Here is a 14,378-nt window from a genome sequence, read left to right as displayed (position 1 = left end):
TACAAAGCGTTCAGGTTAAAGTCTCAGTTATACAATGCTCAAACACCCCACGTGCCCATTTTTATCCATTATTTGCACTTTTATTATTAAATTACATTCTTAATGTTCATATTCATACTATTCAATACTATTCAATAATTAAAGAAAAATATGACCGGGCTGGATAGTATGGTGGGTAGGGAGCTTGCTTGCCTTGCATGCAGACAACCAGGTTCCGATCTCTGTCATCTGATATGGTCCCTTGAGCCTGTCAGGAGTGATTCCTGCATGCAGAACCAGGAGTAAGTCCTGAACACTGCTGGGTGTAACCTCCCCCAAAAAAAGATTTGCCAGTGTTTTCATTTCTCCCATTTTGAGTTTTTTGTATGTTGTGGAGTTTTTCTTTTTTTTAATGTATCCTTTAAACGGACTGGAGTAGTAGCACAGCAGGCAAGGCATTTGCCTTGCATGTGGCCGACCCAGGTTTGATTTCTCTGTTCCTCTCGGAGAGCCTGGTAAGCTACTGAGAGTATCTCACCTGCACGGCAGAGCCTGACAAGCTACCCGTGGCATATTGGATATGCCAAAAACAGTAACAAGAAGTCTCACAATGGGGACGTTACTGATGCCCGCTCGAGCAAATCGATGAACAACAGGATTACAGTGCTACAGTGCATGGTATAAAATAAGGACCCAAATTCTTTTTGTTGCTTTTTTTGGTTTTGTTTAGCAAATTCAGTTGTCCCAGACAGTTTGCTGAACAGAGTCCCATTCGATAGTTTTGCCACCCTAGTTGAAAATTAGGTGACTGCAGAAACATTTCTGGACAGAAAGATTTCTTTGTTCTTTTCACATATATGTGCTAGGTCCGCACAGTCTTGATTTTCCGTTGTTTTCTCATGACTAATTTTGATATCAGGAAATGTGAATTCTCCTACTTTGCTTCTCTTGCAAAGGAAGGCTTTGCCTGCTGCACACAGTCCCACAGAATCCGCTTTCTACAGAGACGTCATCTTGGGCTCTCTTAGGGATCCCGTTTGAGTCTATAGGTGAATCTTCCTCCATCATCACCTGTCTAGGTCTCAGTTAGAAGTCACAGAAGGCGAGGAGAAGTTCATGGCTTGCTTGTCAACAGTGTCAACTCAAAACACACAATCTTGTCTGTCTGCTCTTCAGGTTCATTAATTTTGTGAAAAGCTACAAGCATCCAAACCTGACCATTTCTTTCACTGCTGAACGGAGCATTGAAGACGAGCTCAATCGTGAGAGCAAGAGCGATGTCTACACCGTGGTGATCAGCTACGCCATCATGTTCCTGTACATCTCCATAGCCCTGGGCCACATCAAGAGCTGCAGACGGCTGCTGGTGAGCACCTGCTCGGGGCAGCGGTGCTGGGGACGCCACGGCCTCGTGGTTTTGCCTCCTTTTCATCTTCTTCTATTATAGTCAAGCTGACTTAAAAGTCTGTATTTTAACTGTGTGTAATATTTTTCTGAAGGTTTGGTTCTTTCCTGACTGAAAATTTATTTAATTTTCATCTTACATTATCCTGGGCTAGAGCGATAGCACAGCGGGTAGGGCGTTTGCCTTGCACTCGGCCAACCCGGGTTCGACTCCTCCATCCCTCTCGGAGAGCCCGGCAAGCTACAGAGAGTATCCCGCCCGCACGGCAGAGCCTGGCAAGCTACCCATGGCGTATTCGATATGCCAAAAACAGTAGCAACAAGTCTTACAACGGTGACATTACGGTGCCCGCTCGAGCAAATCGATGAGCAAACGGATGACAGTGACAGTGATTACATTATCCTGGTCTTTATTTTCTTCTTTTTTTTTTTTTTTTTTTTTTTTTTTGCGTTTTGGGTCACACCCAGTGATACTCTCTGGTGGTGCTTGGGGGACCATATGGGATGCCGGGGATGGAACCCAGGTCAGCCGTGTGCAAGGCAATTGCCCTTCCTGCTGTGCTATTGCTCTGGCCCCATATCCTGGTCTTTTCTAACTTGTGTATCTCGCCTCAGTGAGTGTGAGCTTGTGGGATTCATTGCTTAGGAATATCTAGACACTTTTTTTTTTTAATGTCTTTTTTCAAACTGGGAATTGTACTTCTAACTCTGGGTTGACTTTGCCCATTTAACGAGGCCAGGATTAGTCCCTTCTAGTGACAGGTAGGACCGAAAACACCTTAAGGTATGGTTTGCGTCTCCTTTCTCTCTCAGGTGGACTCTAAGATCTCCCTGGGCATCGCAGGCATCCTCATCGTCCTGAGCTCCGTGGCCTGCTCTCTGGGCATCTTCAGTTTCCTGGGGATCCCGCTCACCCTCATTGTGATCGAAGTGATCCCTTTTCTGGTGCTGGCCGTCGGGGTGGACAACATCTTCATTCTGGTCCAGACCTACCAGGTACGTTTTTGTCCTTTCGGAGCTTGGAGCTGGCCGGGCACCACAGAACTCCGTGGTGGCGGGCGGTGAGAGGGCGCGGCTTCCTCTCTCCTCTGCTGCTTCTGCTGCCAGTGCCCGGGGCCTGTGCACGGTTCATACCTCTTTTGGCTGGGAGGAGAGAGAGAAAGTGAGAAGTTCATTTTTGAGTATGTGCAGCATGTGTGCAAAAAAGCAAAGGACTAATATATCTGTGAAAAATATTTTGAAGCCCAGTTGTTAAAATAATTCTCATCATACTGTAGAAACCCAAAGATTTATCAGTAGTGCCACCACCAAGGTTATCTGATGGAGAGAATACTGTCAGTTCTCACAGGGTTCCCAGGCCCTCATCCCTAACTACATGGAGACTCAGTGACGGAAAGGGTGTTGCCATGTCCAGCTGCCTGCAGCCCGCATGTTCTGTGTTTTCCTGATAATAGGGCTCAGTCTTTCCTTGAACTTCTCACCTTTCGTGTGTTACACTCTGGAATTCAGAAATAGTCTGAAGGACTTAGAATGAGGAGGGTTTGTGTCCCCTCCCAAGTTTACATACAATAAATGGAAGCTACAAATAATTTTTTTTTTTACTATCGACAACACCTGGCAGCAGAGAAGCAGAGTCGTGGCATTGGTATTGAGAGTTTTTAAACATTGCTGGTTTTTTTTTTTTTTTCTCAAGAGAGATGAACGCCTTCAAGGAGAAAGCCTGGACCAGCAGCTGGGCAGGGTCCTGGGGGAGGTGGCCCCTAGCATGTTCCTGTCATCCTTCTCAGAGACGGTCGCCTTTTTCTTAGGTAATTGATTCTGTGGGTTCTGTGGCTCTAGCGTTTGGCTGAGCTTGGGAATGGGGCCAGGGTGTCAGGATATGCTCTTCAATGTCCTGTGGCAATGGTCTTCCTTCTCGTGGTCTTTCAGGATAGTGGTGAAGCCGGGGTCAAGGTCTCTAGGGCTCCCGGGCCTGTCATTGGCTCCTGTGTTGATATTAAAATAGCATCCTGCAGGGGCTGGAGTGATCGTACAGCGGGTAGGGCATTTGCCTTGCACGCTGCCAGGTTTGATATCCGGCACCCTGTATGGTTCCCCGAGTGCCACCAGGAGTGCTTCCCGAGTGCAGAGCCAGGAGTAACCCCTGAGCATCGAAGAACAATGGGACAGTGTAGCCCAAAAGCCAAACCAAAGAAATAAGTAAATAAATAAACCAGTGTCCTGCAGAGTCGGTCTAACCAACAGAGTCCCCGTCACTCGCTCCTTGGCCGTGTCCATGTCATCTCCTCGCACCTCACTGGGCAGCAGCCCTGTACCAGCACTGAAGCTGGGCACCAGAAGCCTGAGTCAGGCGGGAACACTGCGTGCCCGTGTCTCTTTCCTGAGCGGCAGGACTCAGCTCCCCACACCACCTGCAGAAGCTACCCAGACGCAGGTGCCCGCCGACGGCTCCTCTCAGAGCCAAGGTTGCAGGTTCGCAGCACACACGGTCGCCAGGTTGTTGGTGATGGCAGGATGCCGGGCGCCGTGGAAGCTGCATGGCCCTAGGGCTCCTCCACTGACGCAGGGGCGGGAAGGCACTTCCCTCCCTCCCCTCCAGACAGGACGATGATGATGGCAACTGCTGCTGTAGCTTGAGGATGGGGTCACTTGGGGGCGGGGCAGTGTGAGAAAGGGGACCGTGACCTTAGGAGTGGGAAGGTTCATCTTTAGAGGTGCCTGCCCCATGCTGCCACATTCAGTTTTTCCTCAGACAGTGCCACGAATCTCACTGGTAAGTGTCTGTCCTTGGTCCTTACAGGACAAACACACTGTTACTATGTTTTTTAAATCATCATTGTATCACTGTCATCGATTTACTCAAGCGGGCACCAGTAATGTCTCCATTGGGAGACTTGTTAACTGTTTTTGGCATATTGAATACACCACGGGTAACTTGCCAGGCTCTGCCGTGTGGGCAGGATACCCTCGGTAGCTTGTCAGGCTCTCCGAGAGGGACAGAGGAATCGAACCTGGGTGGCTGCGTGCAAGGCAAATAAAATCATGTTTGTCGTTTTTAATCCCCAAATAGGCTGGCATAATGTGGGCAAACCGGTGCCTCTGACCACAGGCCCAGTTCTCAGCATCTGAGACAGCCTTATGTTTTCACTGGCAGTCCCTCAACGGGGAGAGGGATGCTCTGGGGATGGTAGCACGTGAAGCTTTTGCCGCTCTCCAAGTAAAGCGCATCCGCTTCTAAGACACGGGACCCCTGGGCGCCAGGAAGATGACTCAGAGGACTGGCACACAATTCCTGCCTGCAGGAGGCCGGGTTCAGTCCCCAGCATCACTGGGAGTAGCCTGAAAAACCAGAACAAAAGAAATGACCAATTAAAAGAAAAGAAATGACCAGTTCTAAGGGTTCTCAGGTTTATGTGTGCGCCCACGTGACCGCTGAGCCTGTCGAGTGCCGTGGGGTGGGCGTGTGCGCGCCCGCGGTCTGGGTTTGGTAGGGTGAGGCTGGAGCTGGGAAGGAGCAGCCCTTCGAGAAACACCCAGGAGTGGCGGGAGGCCCATCTGCAGGGTCCGCTCCTGGGTGTGGCCTGTTCTGAGCCCGCGTCCCCTTCGTCCCCTCGAGGGAGCCAGGCCACAGCTTCCTCTCCTCGCAGGGGCCCTGTCGGCGATGCCAGCCGTGCACACCTTCTCGCTGTTCGCCGGCATGGCGGTCTTCATCGACTTCCTCCTGCAGATCAGCTGCTTCGTGAGTCTCCTGGGCCTAGACATTAAGCGGCAGGAGGTAAGCTGCCCTCGAGATTCGGGGGGTGTTCCTTGGTTGGAGCCCAGCATCCCGCGGGAGGGCGTGACCGCCGTCCCTCTCCCTGTCCGCGCAGAGAGGCCGGCTGGACATCCTCTGCTGCACCAGTGTTGCCGATGACGACGGCACAGGTGTGCAGGCCTCGGAGAGCTTCTTGTTCCGGTTCTTCAGAAAGTCCTACTCCCCGTTCCTGCTCAAGGACTGGATGCGGCCCATTGTGGTAGGCGCGTCTCCGGGCGCATCTCCGGGCTCTCGGTTCTCCACCCTACAGTGCTCAGACAGCCTGGGAAGCAGGGCCTGACAGCTGTCCGCTAGCAGCTCAAAAACGCAGACGCGGACATGTCCGAATATAGGGTCCTTTCCTAGCTAGGGATTGTTTTGTTGTTATTTCCCTGTGGATTGTTTGGGGGGCCACCCCCAGCAGTGCTCCAGGCTAACTCCTAACTCTGTGCTCAGGGATCACTCCTGGCAGTGCTTTGGGGGCTGTATGGGGTCCCGGGGATCAAACCTGCGTCAGCTGTAGGCAAGGCCAGTGCCCTCCCCCGTGTACTCTTCTGGCCCCTCACGCTATGGTTTTGTTGCGTTCTGGGGGGCATCCAAGCAGCACTCAGGAGGTCCAAGGGCCTAACCACTGATTCTTGGCCAGTGGGGCCAGCAGTTGAGTGCCTGGGTCCGAAAGGGTGCAGTGGAGCTCGGCCCAGCAGTGGGGGCTAGCTGGGTCACCTGGCAGTGCTGGGGTCCTCCAGGGTCACGGCACGCAGTACTTGGGTGGGGGCTGTGTGGTGCTGGGGTGCACATGCCACACACCAAGCTGCACTGTCTCCAGCCCCTCTAAGTAGTTCTTAGCCATCAGTGTAAGGATTTTCTCCTTCCCAGCCCCACCAGGAGCATTCCACGAGCACAAAGTCAGGAGTAAGGCCTGAGCACAAACCCAAAAATAAGTCTGAATTATCCCTAGATTCTTCTCCTTAAGTTTACAAGGCTATTTGATGTTAGCAGTCTTTATTTTTCCTTTTTGGTACATTTAGAAATAATAAACATTAAAAATTGTTGAGTGACTTCCTCGGAGTCACTCAGCTTTTGAAGTGCCAGCATCAGTGTTTGAATTGGAGTACTTCAACCCTTGATGGACCATCACCTCACACTCCCCGTTTCCTTGGCATGTCGTTTAAGCCCGCTGTTCCGTTTAAGAAAGGACCCATTCCTTGTGCCTTTGAAGTTCTGTGTCCTTAAGCCCCCTGTAGAGAACGGCTGGCGTTCACTGCCCCCCGCTGCGCCCTCTGTTCCAGATTGCGGTGTTCGTGGGCGTTCTGTCCTTCAGCATCGCCGTCCTGAACAAAGTGGAGATTGGATTGGACCAGGCGCTTTCGATGCCAGATGTAAGTGGCTTGCTTCTCTCCTCCTGCGTCTGTGGCCAGTGGTGAGTCGGTGTTTCCGAGCGTGCCTGTGTCTGTGCGTGTGCCTCCTTGCAGACACAAGTGCCGAGAACTGCCACCAGACACTGCCCCGTGGGCTGAGGCGATTTGAGACCCAGCCGTAGAACGCAGAGCCCTCTTTCCCCGGACGGGTGCAGCTCTGCTCCTGGTGGGCCCCGCCAGAGGAGTACAGGGGCTGAGGGCTGTGGAGGAGGCTGGAGCAGGGAAGGTGGGACTCGCTGGGCTGGACCCTCCCCGCACCCCAGTGTGTGCAGCCTGGCCTGCGCTTGGCTCTTGCAGGACTCCTACGTGGTGGATTACTTCAAGTCGCTCAGTCAGTACCTGCACGCAGGCCCGCCCGTCTACTTCGTTGTGCAGGAAGGGCACAATTACACCTCCCTGAAGGGGCAGAACATGGTGTGCGGGGGCATGGGCTGTGACAACGACTCCCTGGTGCAGCAGATATTCAACGCCGCGCAGATGGATAACTAGTGAGTGCCTGCCCAGCAGCTGCAGACGCCCTGCCCCCCCCAGGGGACTCGGGCCGGCGGCCGTGTCTCCCTAGAAATAGGCTTACCTGGAAAATTTGCTTTCAAAATCTCTACTGTGGGGTGGGGAGCTGGCTCAGAGCCTGTGCATGGCCTGTGGAAGCCCTGGGTTTACTGCCAGCAGTGTGGCGTCCCCCAGCCCCTGCCAGGAGTGACACTGAGCTGGGACAAGTCCCCCAGGCACTGCTGGGTGTGGCCAAAACAATCAAAAAGTTTTCTGGGGGGGGGCCAGAGCAGTAGTACAGCTGGCAGGGCACTTGCCTGGCATGCCACCAACTTGGATTTGATCCCTGGCACCCCATATGGTCCCGGAGCGCCAGGAAGGAATCCTGAGTACAGTGCCAGGAGTAAGTCCTGAGTACCTTTGGGCGTGTACCCAAAACAGCAACAAAAAGTGCCTAGTGGAGCTGGAGCGATAGCATAGTGGGTAGGGCTTTTTGCCTTGCATGCAGCTGACCCGGGTTGATTCCCAGCATCCCATGGGGTCCCCTGAGCATCACCAGGAGTAATTCCTGAGTGTAGAGCATTACTGGGTGTGACCCAAAAAGAAAAAAAAAAAAGTGCCTAGTAAAACTTCCTGAGTAAAACCTTTGTGAGGATTAACTGTCCTACATTGAAGGCTTTCAGTTATGAACATGACCTGACTTTGTCTGGGGGCAGTTTGAAATGTGGAAAAAGGGCCAAGGGACTAACTCGGGGCCCCAAGTCCCACTCCTGGCGCCACGTGACTCCCTGAGCATGGCCAGATACAGCTCTGGTGGCCTCCAGCACCGGGAGGCCCCTAAAACCAAAGCAGAAGTTCTGAAAGGGAAACTTTTAAGAAAAAGAGCTGAAACGAGCTGGAGCGACAGTCCAGTGGTAGGGCATTTGCCTTACAAGCAGCCGAACCGGGTTCGATTCCCAGCATCCCATATGGTCCCCTGAGCACTGCCAGGAGTGATTCCTGAGTACAGAGCCTGGAGTGACCCCTGTGCATCGCTGAGTATGACCCAGAAAAGGGGGGAAAAAAAAGCTGGAACTAAAGACTGCCTGTCTGTGCCACAAGTCACCGCACCCCCCTCTCTCTCCAGCACCCGCATTGGCTTTGCCCCCTCATCCTGGATCGATGATTATTTTGACTGGATTAAGCCACAGTCGTCTTGCTGCCGCGTCTACAACAGCACCGACCAGTTCTGCAACGCCTCAGGTACTCGCACCCCTCCTGCGCGTCTTTCCCTTTTCTAGAGGACTTGCGCGTCTGCACGTAAAAAGCCCAGCCTGGAGGTTTTCGCCCATTTGGCTTCCGTTGCTCGGGTCCATCCCCCTGTCACAGCCACTCTCCTCGGTCAGGCCTTCTTTGTGTGCCTCTGTCTCTTGGGGACCACAGCAGCTCAGGCCAGACTGGGCCAAGTCGGGGCTTGGGTCTGCGGCGCTCGGTTCTCGTCCGCCCCAGCACCGGTTGCCTCTCTCGACTGTACCAGCCCGAAGCCTGTTGTAGATACGCTTTTAATTATGCAGTCCTTCGTTTGTCAGTATTGTCCTGTGGTTTGTAAGAATGTTGAAGTTGTTCTAGAATTCCCTTAATTAAATACCAGGGATCAAGGTGAGCTGGGGAGGTGGCTTAGTCAGCAAATAAATAAGCAACCAGTGGATGATTTAAAATAAAAAGGAAACCCTCAGTTCTACACCTGCTGGTCGAGGTGATGGTTACGACAGGAAGCCAAGGGCTAGGGCGATAGTACCACGGGTAAGGGCTTGCTTTGCATGCTGCCAACCCGGGTTCAATCCCAGGCATTCCATGTCATTCTCCAAATCACTCCAGGAGTTATTCCTTAGTGCAGAGCCAGGAGGAAGGCCTGGAAATCACTGGATGTGGCCCCCAAACAAAACAACAATAAAACAGGAAACCCAGAGGGAGGTGGGTACACTGGTGATGGGTGTGATGTTGGAATTCTGTGCATGGGAAACCATCACTGACGCTACTGTAAATCACAGAATCTCAAGTTAAAAAACTAAAAGCAGGGGCTGGAGTGATAGCACAGTAGGTAGGGCATTTGCCTTGCACGTGGCAAACCCGGGTTCGATTTCTAGCATCCCATATGGTCCCCTGAGCACCGCCAGGAGTCATTCCTGAGTGTATGAGCTAGGAGTAACGTTGATGCATGGCCAAAACTAAAAGCAAAACCGGAACCCCTGGGGCTGGAGTGATTGCAGGGGAGGGATTGGTAGAGCACTGGCCTTACTGATAGCTGATCCAGGTTTGTCCGTGGCACCCTGTATAGCCCCCCAAAGCACTGCCAAGGCTCACGCCTGATCACAGAACCAGGAATACACCTGAGCACCACCGTGTATTCCCCCCAAAACCCCTAAAGTAAAATTTAAATATAAGAATAAAACAGGAGACCTGCTTCAGGGAAGAAAGTATGTACAGCTTATCTTTGAGGCAAAGAAAGTGTCCCATATTTATTTGACTGTGAAGATCACATGGATGTCAGATTCCTTTTTATGTTCTTCGCCTTTTGTGTTTCTGTTTGGGGGCCACACCCAGCTGTGCTCAGGGGTTACCCTAGCTCTGCACTCAGGGACAACTCCTGAGAGGACTCAGGGGACCACATGGGATGACATGTGGGACCACAGGGATTAAACTGAGATCAGCTGTGTGCAAGGGAAGCACCTCTCCCCCATCCACTATCCTTTTGATCCCCAGGTATAAGATTTCTTCTTTTTTCTTTTTGGTTTTTGGGTCACACCTGGTGATGCTCAGGGGTTACTGCTGGCTCTGCACTCAAGAATTACTCCTGGCAGTGCTCGGGGGACCATATGGGGTACCAGGGATCGAACCCGGGTTGGCCATGTACAAGGCAAACACCCTCCCTGCTCTACTATCACTCCAGCCCCCAGACTTAAGATTTCTGATGAGGAAATAGCTCATTTCTCCATCAGCATTTTTAAATGTTGAAAGCTAAAACATGCAGAGAAAAGCTAAAACTTCTCACCGCCCCCGTGTCTCTCAGTGGTGGACCCCACCTGCCTGCGCTGCAGACCTCTGACCCCGGAAGGCAAACAGAGACCCCAGGGAGGAGACTTCATGAGGTTCCTGCCCATGTTCCTTTCCGACAATCCCAACCCCAAGTGCGGCAAAGGGTAGGTGCCTCAGTGCCCGCGGTCAGGGGAGGGGGCGCCCCCTGCGAGCCTTCCGGGAACCACAGTGGTCTGAGCCTGGGCTTCTTGCCCTTCCCTTTCTGTGCCCTCCCTCACTGCTCTTAAGGACTCAGGGCCCCGCTGGGAAGTCCCTGGTGAGTCTGGGCGTGAGGGGCAGGCGTCACCCATCTGTGAGCCCCCCAGCCCGCCTGTCTCGGAGCTCGTGGGCCTCTCAGCCCTGCAGGCAGTGACCTCCAGCCCGTGCCCTGTGTGCACCCACCTTGACACTTCAGGAGATGGGAGAAGACCCACAGTCGGCTTCTAAAAACCATCACACCACAACCAAAGACTGTGGCAGAGAGGCAGTGCGGGAGGGATGGGAGAAAGGCGTGTGGGAGGTCCCAGTCGGTGCCTCTCCTACCACTGGTTTTTATGTACATAAACACGCTTTGGGGAGAGTGAGGGATCAAGCCCTGGTCTTGTGTGTGAGGCCCACACTTGACCCCTGAGCCACATCCCTGGTCCCATCACTGAAATTTCCCTCCGGGTCTTACCTGAGTCCAGTGACCCTTGAGGATTCAGATTCTAAAGGCATTTGGAAGACGCGGTCTTTCTGGAGTCCAGGCTCAGAGGACTGGACCACACCTCTCCGCCTAGGACTTGCCCTTTCTCTGACACCCGTGGGTCTTCCCCCAAGGGGCCATGCGGCTTATGGTTCGGCAGTGAACATCCTTGGCAACGACACCGGTGTTGGAGCCACCTACTTCATGACGTATCACACGGTTCTCCAGAGGTCCGCTGACTTTATCGACGCCATGTCCAAGGCCCGCCTCATCGCTGCTAACATCACCAGGACCATGGGCCTGGAGAATAGCAGTTACCGTGTGTTTCCCTACAGGTGGGTAGGAATGAAAGGGCGTGGGGGCGGCCGGGCTGCTCCCCAGGGTCTCCTGGGTGGGAGGCTGGGCCTCAGCGTCACAGAAGGGGATCCAGCTGACATCCCTGGCTGCTACTGGAGGGGCGTCCCTGGCTGCTGGTGGCAGCACGTTCACCTGCTGAAGGTGAGGAAGGAGAGGCCGCACAGGGCAGTACTACGGAGGAGCTAGTGAGCTCAGAACACATGGGGAGATGGGGTAGGGGGAGCTCTTTCCCCACTTCTTTTTTTTTTTTCCTTTTTGGGTCATACCCGGCGATGCACAGCGGTTACTCCTGGCTCTGCACTCAGGAATTACTCCTAGCGGTGCTTGGGGGACCATATGGGATGCTGGGAATCAAACCCAGGTCGGCCGTGTGCAAGGCAAACGCCCTACCCGCTGTGCTATCGCTCCAGCCCCTGAGATACTGCTTTAAAGGGAGCCCCGACCTGCTCGTCAGCACGGTTCTTTCTGTGGCGTCAGTTCTCACATGAGGCATCCCGATTCTTGGGAAGAGCAGGTTGAAACCAAAAGCACAAGAAGAGCAGGTCAGAGCATTCTCTCCTCAGGCCGTGCGTGTACCTGAGGAAATTACTCAGGATGGATCCAGATTTGGTTTTATTTTCCCCCAAACACGTATGGAATGTTCTTCCTAAGTGCCAGACACTGTATAAAATACCCACGTGAGCATTTCCGGCCCTTCCTGTGGGTGTCAGCGGCGAGACCCAAGTGGGAAGGCTATGGAGGCAGGGAGCTGGGTGGAGCGCCCCATCGTGACATGGCACTCTAACGGGGCCCGTTCTCCTCCCCACAGCGTGTTCTATGTCTTCTACGAGCAGTACCTGACCATCGTGGACGACACCATCTTTAACCTCAGCGTGTCCCTGGGCGCCATCTTCTTGGTGACCATGGTTCTGCTGGGCTGTGAGCTGTGGGCCGCCGTCATCATGTGCAGCACCATCGCCATGATCCTCGTCAACATGTTTGGCGTCATGTGGCTGTGGGGCATCAGCCTCAACGCGGTGTCCCTGGTCAACCTGGTGATGGTGAGTCCCCAGGGGAGGCGAGGACCAGGTTAGCCTGGGACCCCCGTGGTGTTGGCTGCACAGCCGTGGGGTCTCAGGGCCGCAGGAGGGCTGCAGTTAGGAACCTCACTCTCCCGGCACGGCTCTCTGACCCAGCCTCTTCCTGCCCCGCGGCCGCCAGCAGCTTTCTAATGGATTAGGGCCTAGAATTAGCTTCCTGCGGGTCAGAACCCTGCATGGAGGTAGGTAACTCTAAGTTTTCTTGGGCCAGACAGAGCTGAACGGCCATGCCCGGGTTCAGTCCCAAGATAGATAAGCTGAGATGACTTCGCCACCATCAAAGCATTGCGTATTAGAAATGAGTTCATGGCTTATTATCAGTACATGTGTGGTTTGTATCCCTGTTTTTAAGACTAAAGACTTGACAAAAAGGGGTCGCAGGTGGGGACAGTTGAAGAACTCCTGTCTAAAAGACGGGACAAGAGAAGCCGGGCTGTGTTGGTCCTGGGTGCCCCAGTGCAGACAGAGCGTAGTGCAGCCCGTACCATGGGCTGAGTTGCGGGCCGTGGGGCAGGGTCACCTTCAGAGTTCCAGCAACTTCCCCTGGTACCGGCCTATGTGGCGTTGGTGCCCACCGAGCGGGGTCCCCTACTACCCGGTGCAGGTTGAAGTTCACCGTTGGGAGCGGTGCTCGGGTGTCTGGGGGGTCTGTGGCAGCGGTGGCGGCTGTTGCCTGCAGCCGGACAGAGCACAATCTCTTGCAGAGCTGTGGCATTTCCGTGGAGTTCTGCAGCCACATCACCAGAGCGTTCACCGTGAGTGCGAGAGGCAGCCGCGTGGAGCGGGCGGAAGAGGCGCTCTCCCACATGGGCAGCTCCGTAAGTAGCCCGGCCAGCCCCGGTCAGCCGCGTCGCAGGCCCCTCAGAGCTGCTTTCTCACACCCCGCCCTGGAATTCCCCACGGGCTCCTGGTGAAGGCCTTTGTGGGCCATCACAGGACTGACGTGGGAGAGCAGTTCGACTCGAGAAAGCCATTCCCCATGTGAAATATAGGCCTCGGGGCCCAGGGAGCTGATGTAGGGCTGGAGCCCTGAGGTTCAGTGCTCAGCACCATTGTAATATCCCCCTGAGCACCACTGGGAAGGGCCCAACAGGTATATGGAAACAAAACAGAGGGCGAGAGCGATAGCACAGTGGGTAGGGCACGTGTTGCTTGAGGCTGACCCGGGTTCAGTTCCCAGCATCCCAAATGGTTCCCCGAGCACCACCAGGGGTAATTCCTGAGTGCAGAGCAGGAGTAACCCTTGAGCACTGCTGGATGTGACCCAAGAAAAGCCAAGAAAAAAAGCTCCCAAAAAACAGAATGGAAGGTCTCTCCCCAAATTAAGGAGGTTGTTAGGCTCCAGAGCCCAGGGACAGTTTCTAGTCGAAGTTTGGCGTTCTCTTGCTTCAGCTCTGGGGTCTGTTAACTTTACTGCTATAGAGGAATAACATTACAAAGGAATAACAGGGCTTTTATAAGTTTGACATACTTATATTTGAAATATTTTAACATTTTCATCGGATGATATAAATGCATTTTCTCAGGATGTTTGAAGAATACACAGCTTTTATTCTTGGCTCTCCTGCGCAGAAGCAGCAAATAAAATAATTTTAGATAGAGCGTTGGGAGTGACTCTGAGAGCAGGGGTTCGTTCTCAGTACTTTCATCCCGATTAAAAATGTTGTTAGAAGTGTTTGGTTTTATAGCAAGTCAAGAGATTTGTCTTTTAACTACCGTCTCTCTTCTTTTAGGTTTTCAGTGGAATCACGCTAACAAAATTTGGAGGAATTGTAGTATTAGCTTTTGCCAAATCTCAAATTTTCCAGATATTTTACTTCAGGATGTATTTAGCAATGGTCTTGCTCGGAGCCACTCATGGACTAATTTTCCTGCCCGTCTTACTCAGTTATATAGGTAAGAACTCTAGAAAGAACAGTAGGGTACAGGGCTGCTCGTTACTAAGGAAAATTTTAACTTGAAATATGTGACTTTGAACTAACGTCATTTAATAAATAGTAAAACAATTTGGGGGGGGGGGGGGAAATCCTAGCTTGGGGCACTCAGGCTCAGCGCTGTAAACTGCCCGGGGTTTTTCTGACTTGTCATCGGAGTCTGTGTCAGCAGGCTGGGTGTCCCAC

The 14,378-nt window shown here is 53.0% G+C and overlaps 1 protein-coding gene across 2 annotated transcripts in view; it reads left to right on the top strand.

Annotated features, from left to right (window-relative positions):
* NPC1 (NPC intracellular cholesterol transporter 1) overlaps window positions 1-14,378 on the top strand; it is a 48,676-nt gene that overhangs the window by 32,835 nt on the left and 1,463 nt on the right. For both annotated transcript variants that reach the window (XM_055126466.1, XM_055126465.1), the window contains exons 12-24: window positions 1,156-1,345; window positions 2,197-2,379; window positions 3,077-3,191; window positions 5,031-5,158; window positions 5,253-5,396; window positions 6,466-6,555; window positions 6,892-7,082; window positions 8,210-8,325; window positions 10,133-10,262; window positions 10,957-11,157; window positions 11,988-12,219; window positions 12,963-13,076; window positions 13,992-14,154. In XM_055126466.1, the coding sequence (XP_054982441.1) occupies window positions 1,156-1,345; window positions 2,197-2,379; window positions 3,077-3,191; window positions 5,031-5,158; window positions 5,253-5,396; window positions 6,466-6,555; window positions 6,892-7,082; window positions 8,210-8,325; window positions 10,133-10,262; window positions 10,957-11,157; window positions 11,988-12,219; window positions 12,963-13,076; window positions 13,992-14,154 (1,997 nt within the window). The remainder of the gene's footprint in view (window positions 1-1,155; window positions 1,346-2,196; window positions 2,380-3,076; window positions 3,192-5,030; window positions 5,159-5,252; window positions 5,397-6,465; window positions 6,556-6,891; window positions 7,083-8,209; window positions 8,326-10,132; window positions 10,263-10,956; window positions 11,158-11,987; window positions 12,220-12,962; window positions 13,077-13,991; window positions 14,155-14,378) is intronic.

Source organism: Sorex araneus, chromosome 2, assembly GCF_027595985.1.
Source record: "Sorex araneus isolate mSorAra2 chromosome 2, mSorAra2.pri, whole genome shotgun sequence".
In the NCBI taxonomy this organism is placed as follows: domain Eukaryota; kingdom Metazoa; phylum Chordata; class Mammalia; order Eulipotyphla; family Soricidae; genus Sorex; species Sorex araneus.
Note: the sequence above shows the minus strand (reverse complement) of the source record. Positions and strands in the feature narration are given on the sequence as shown.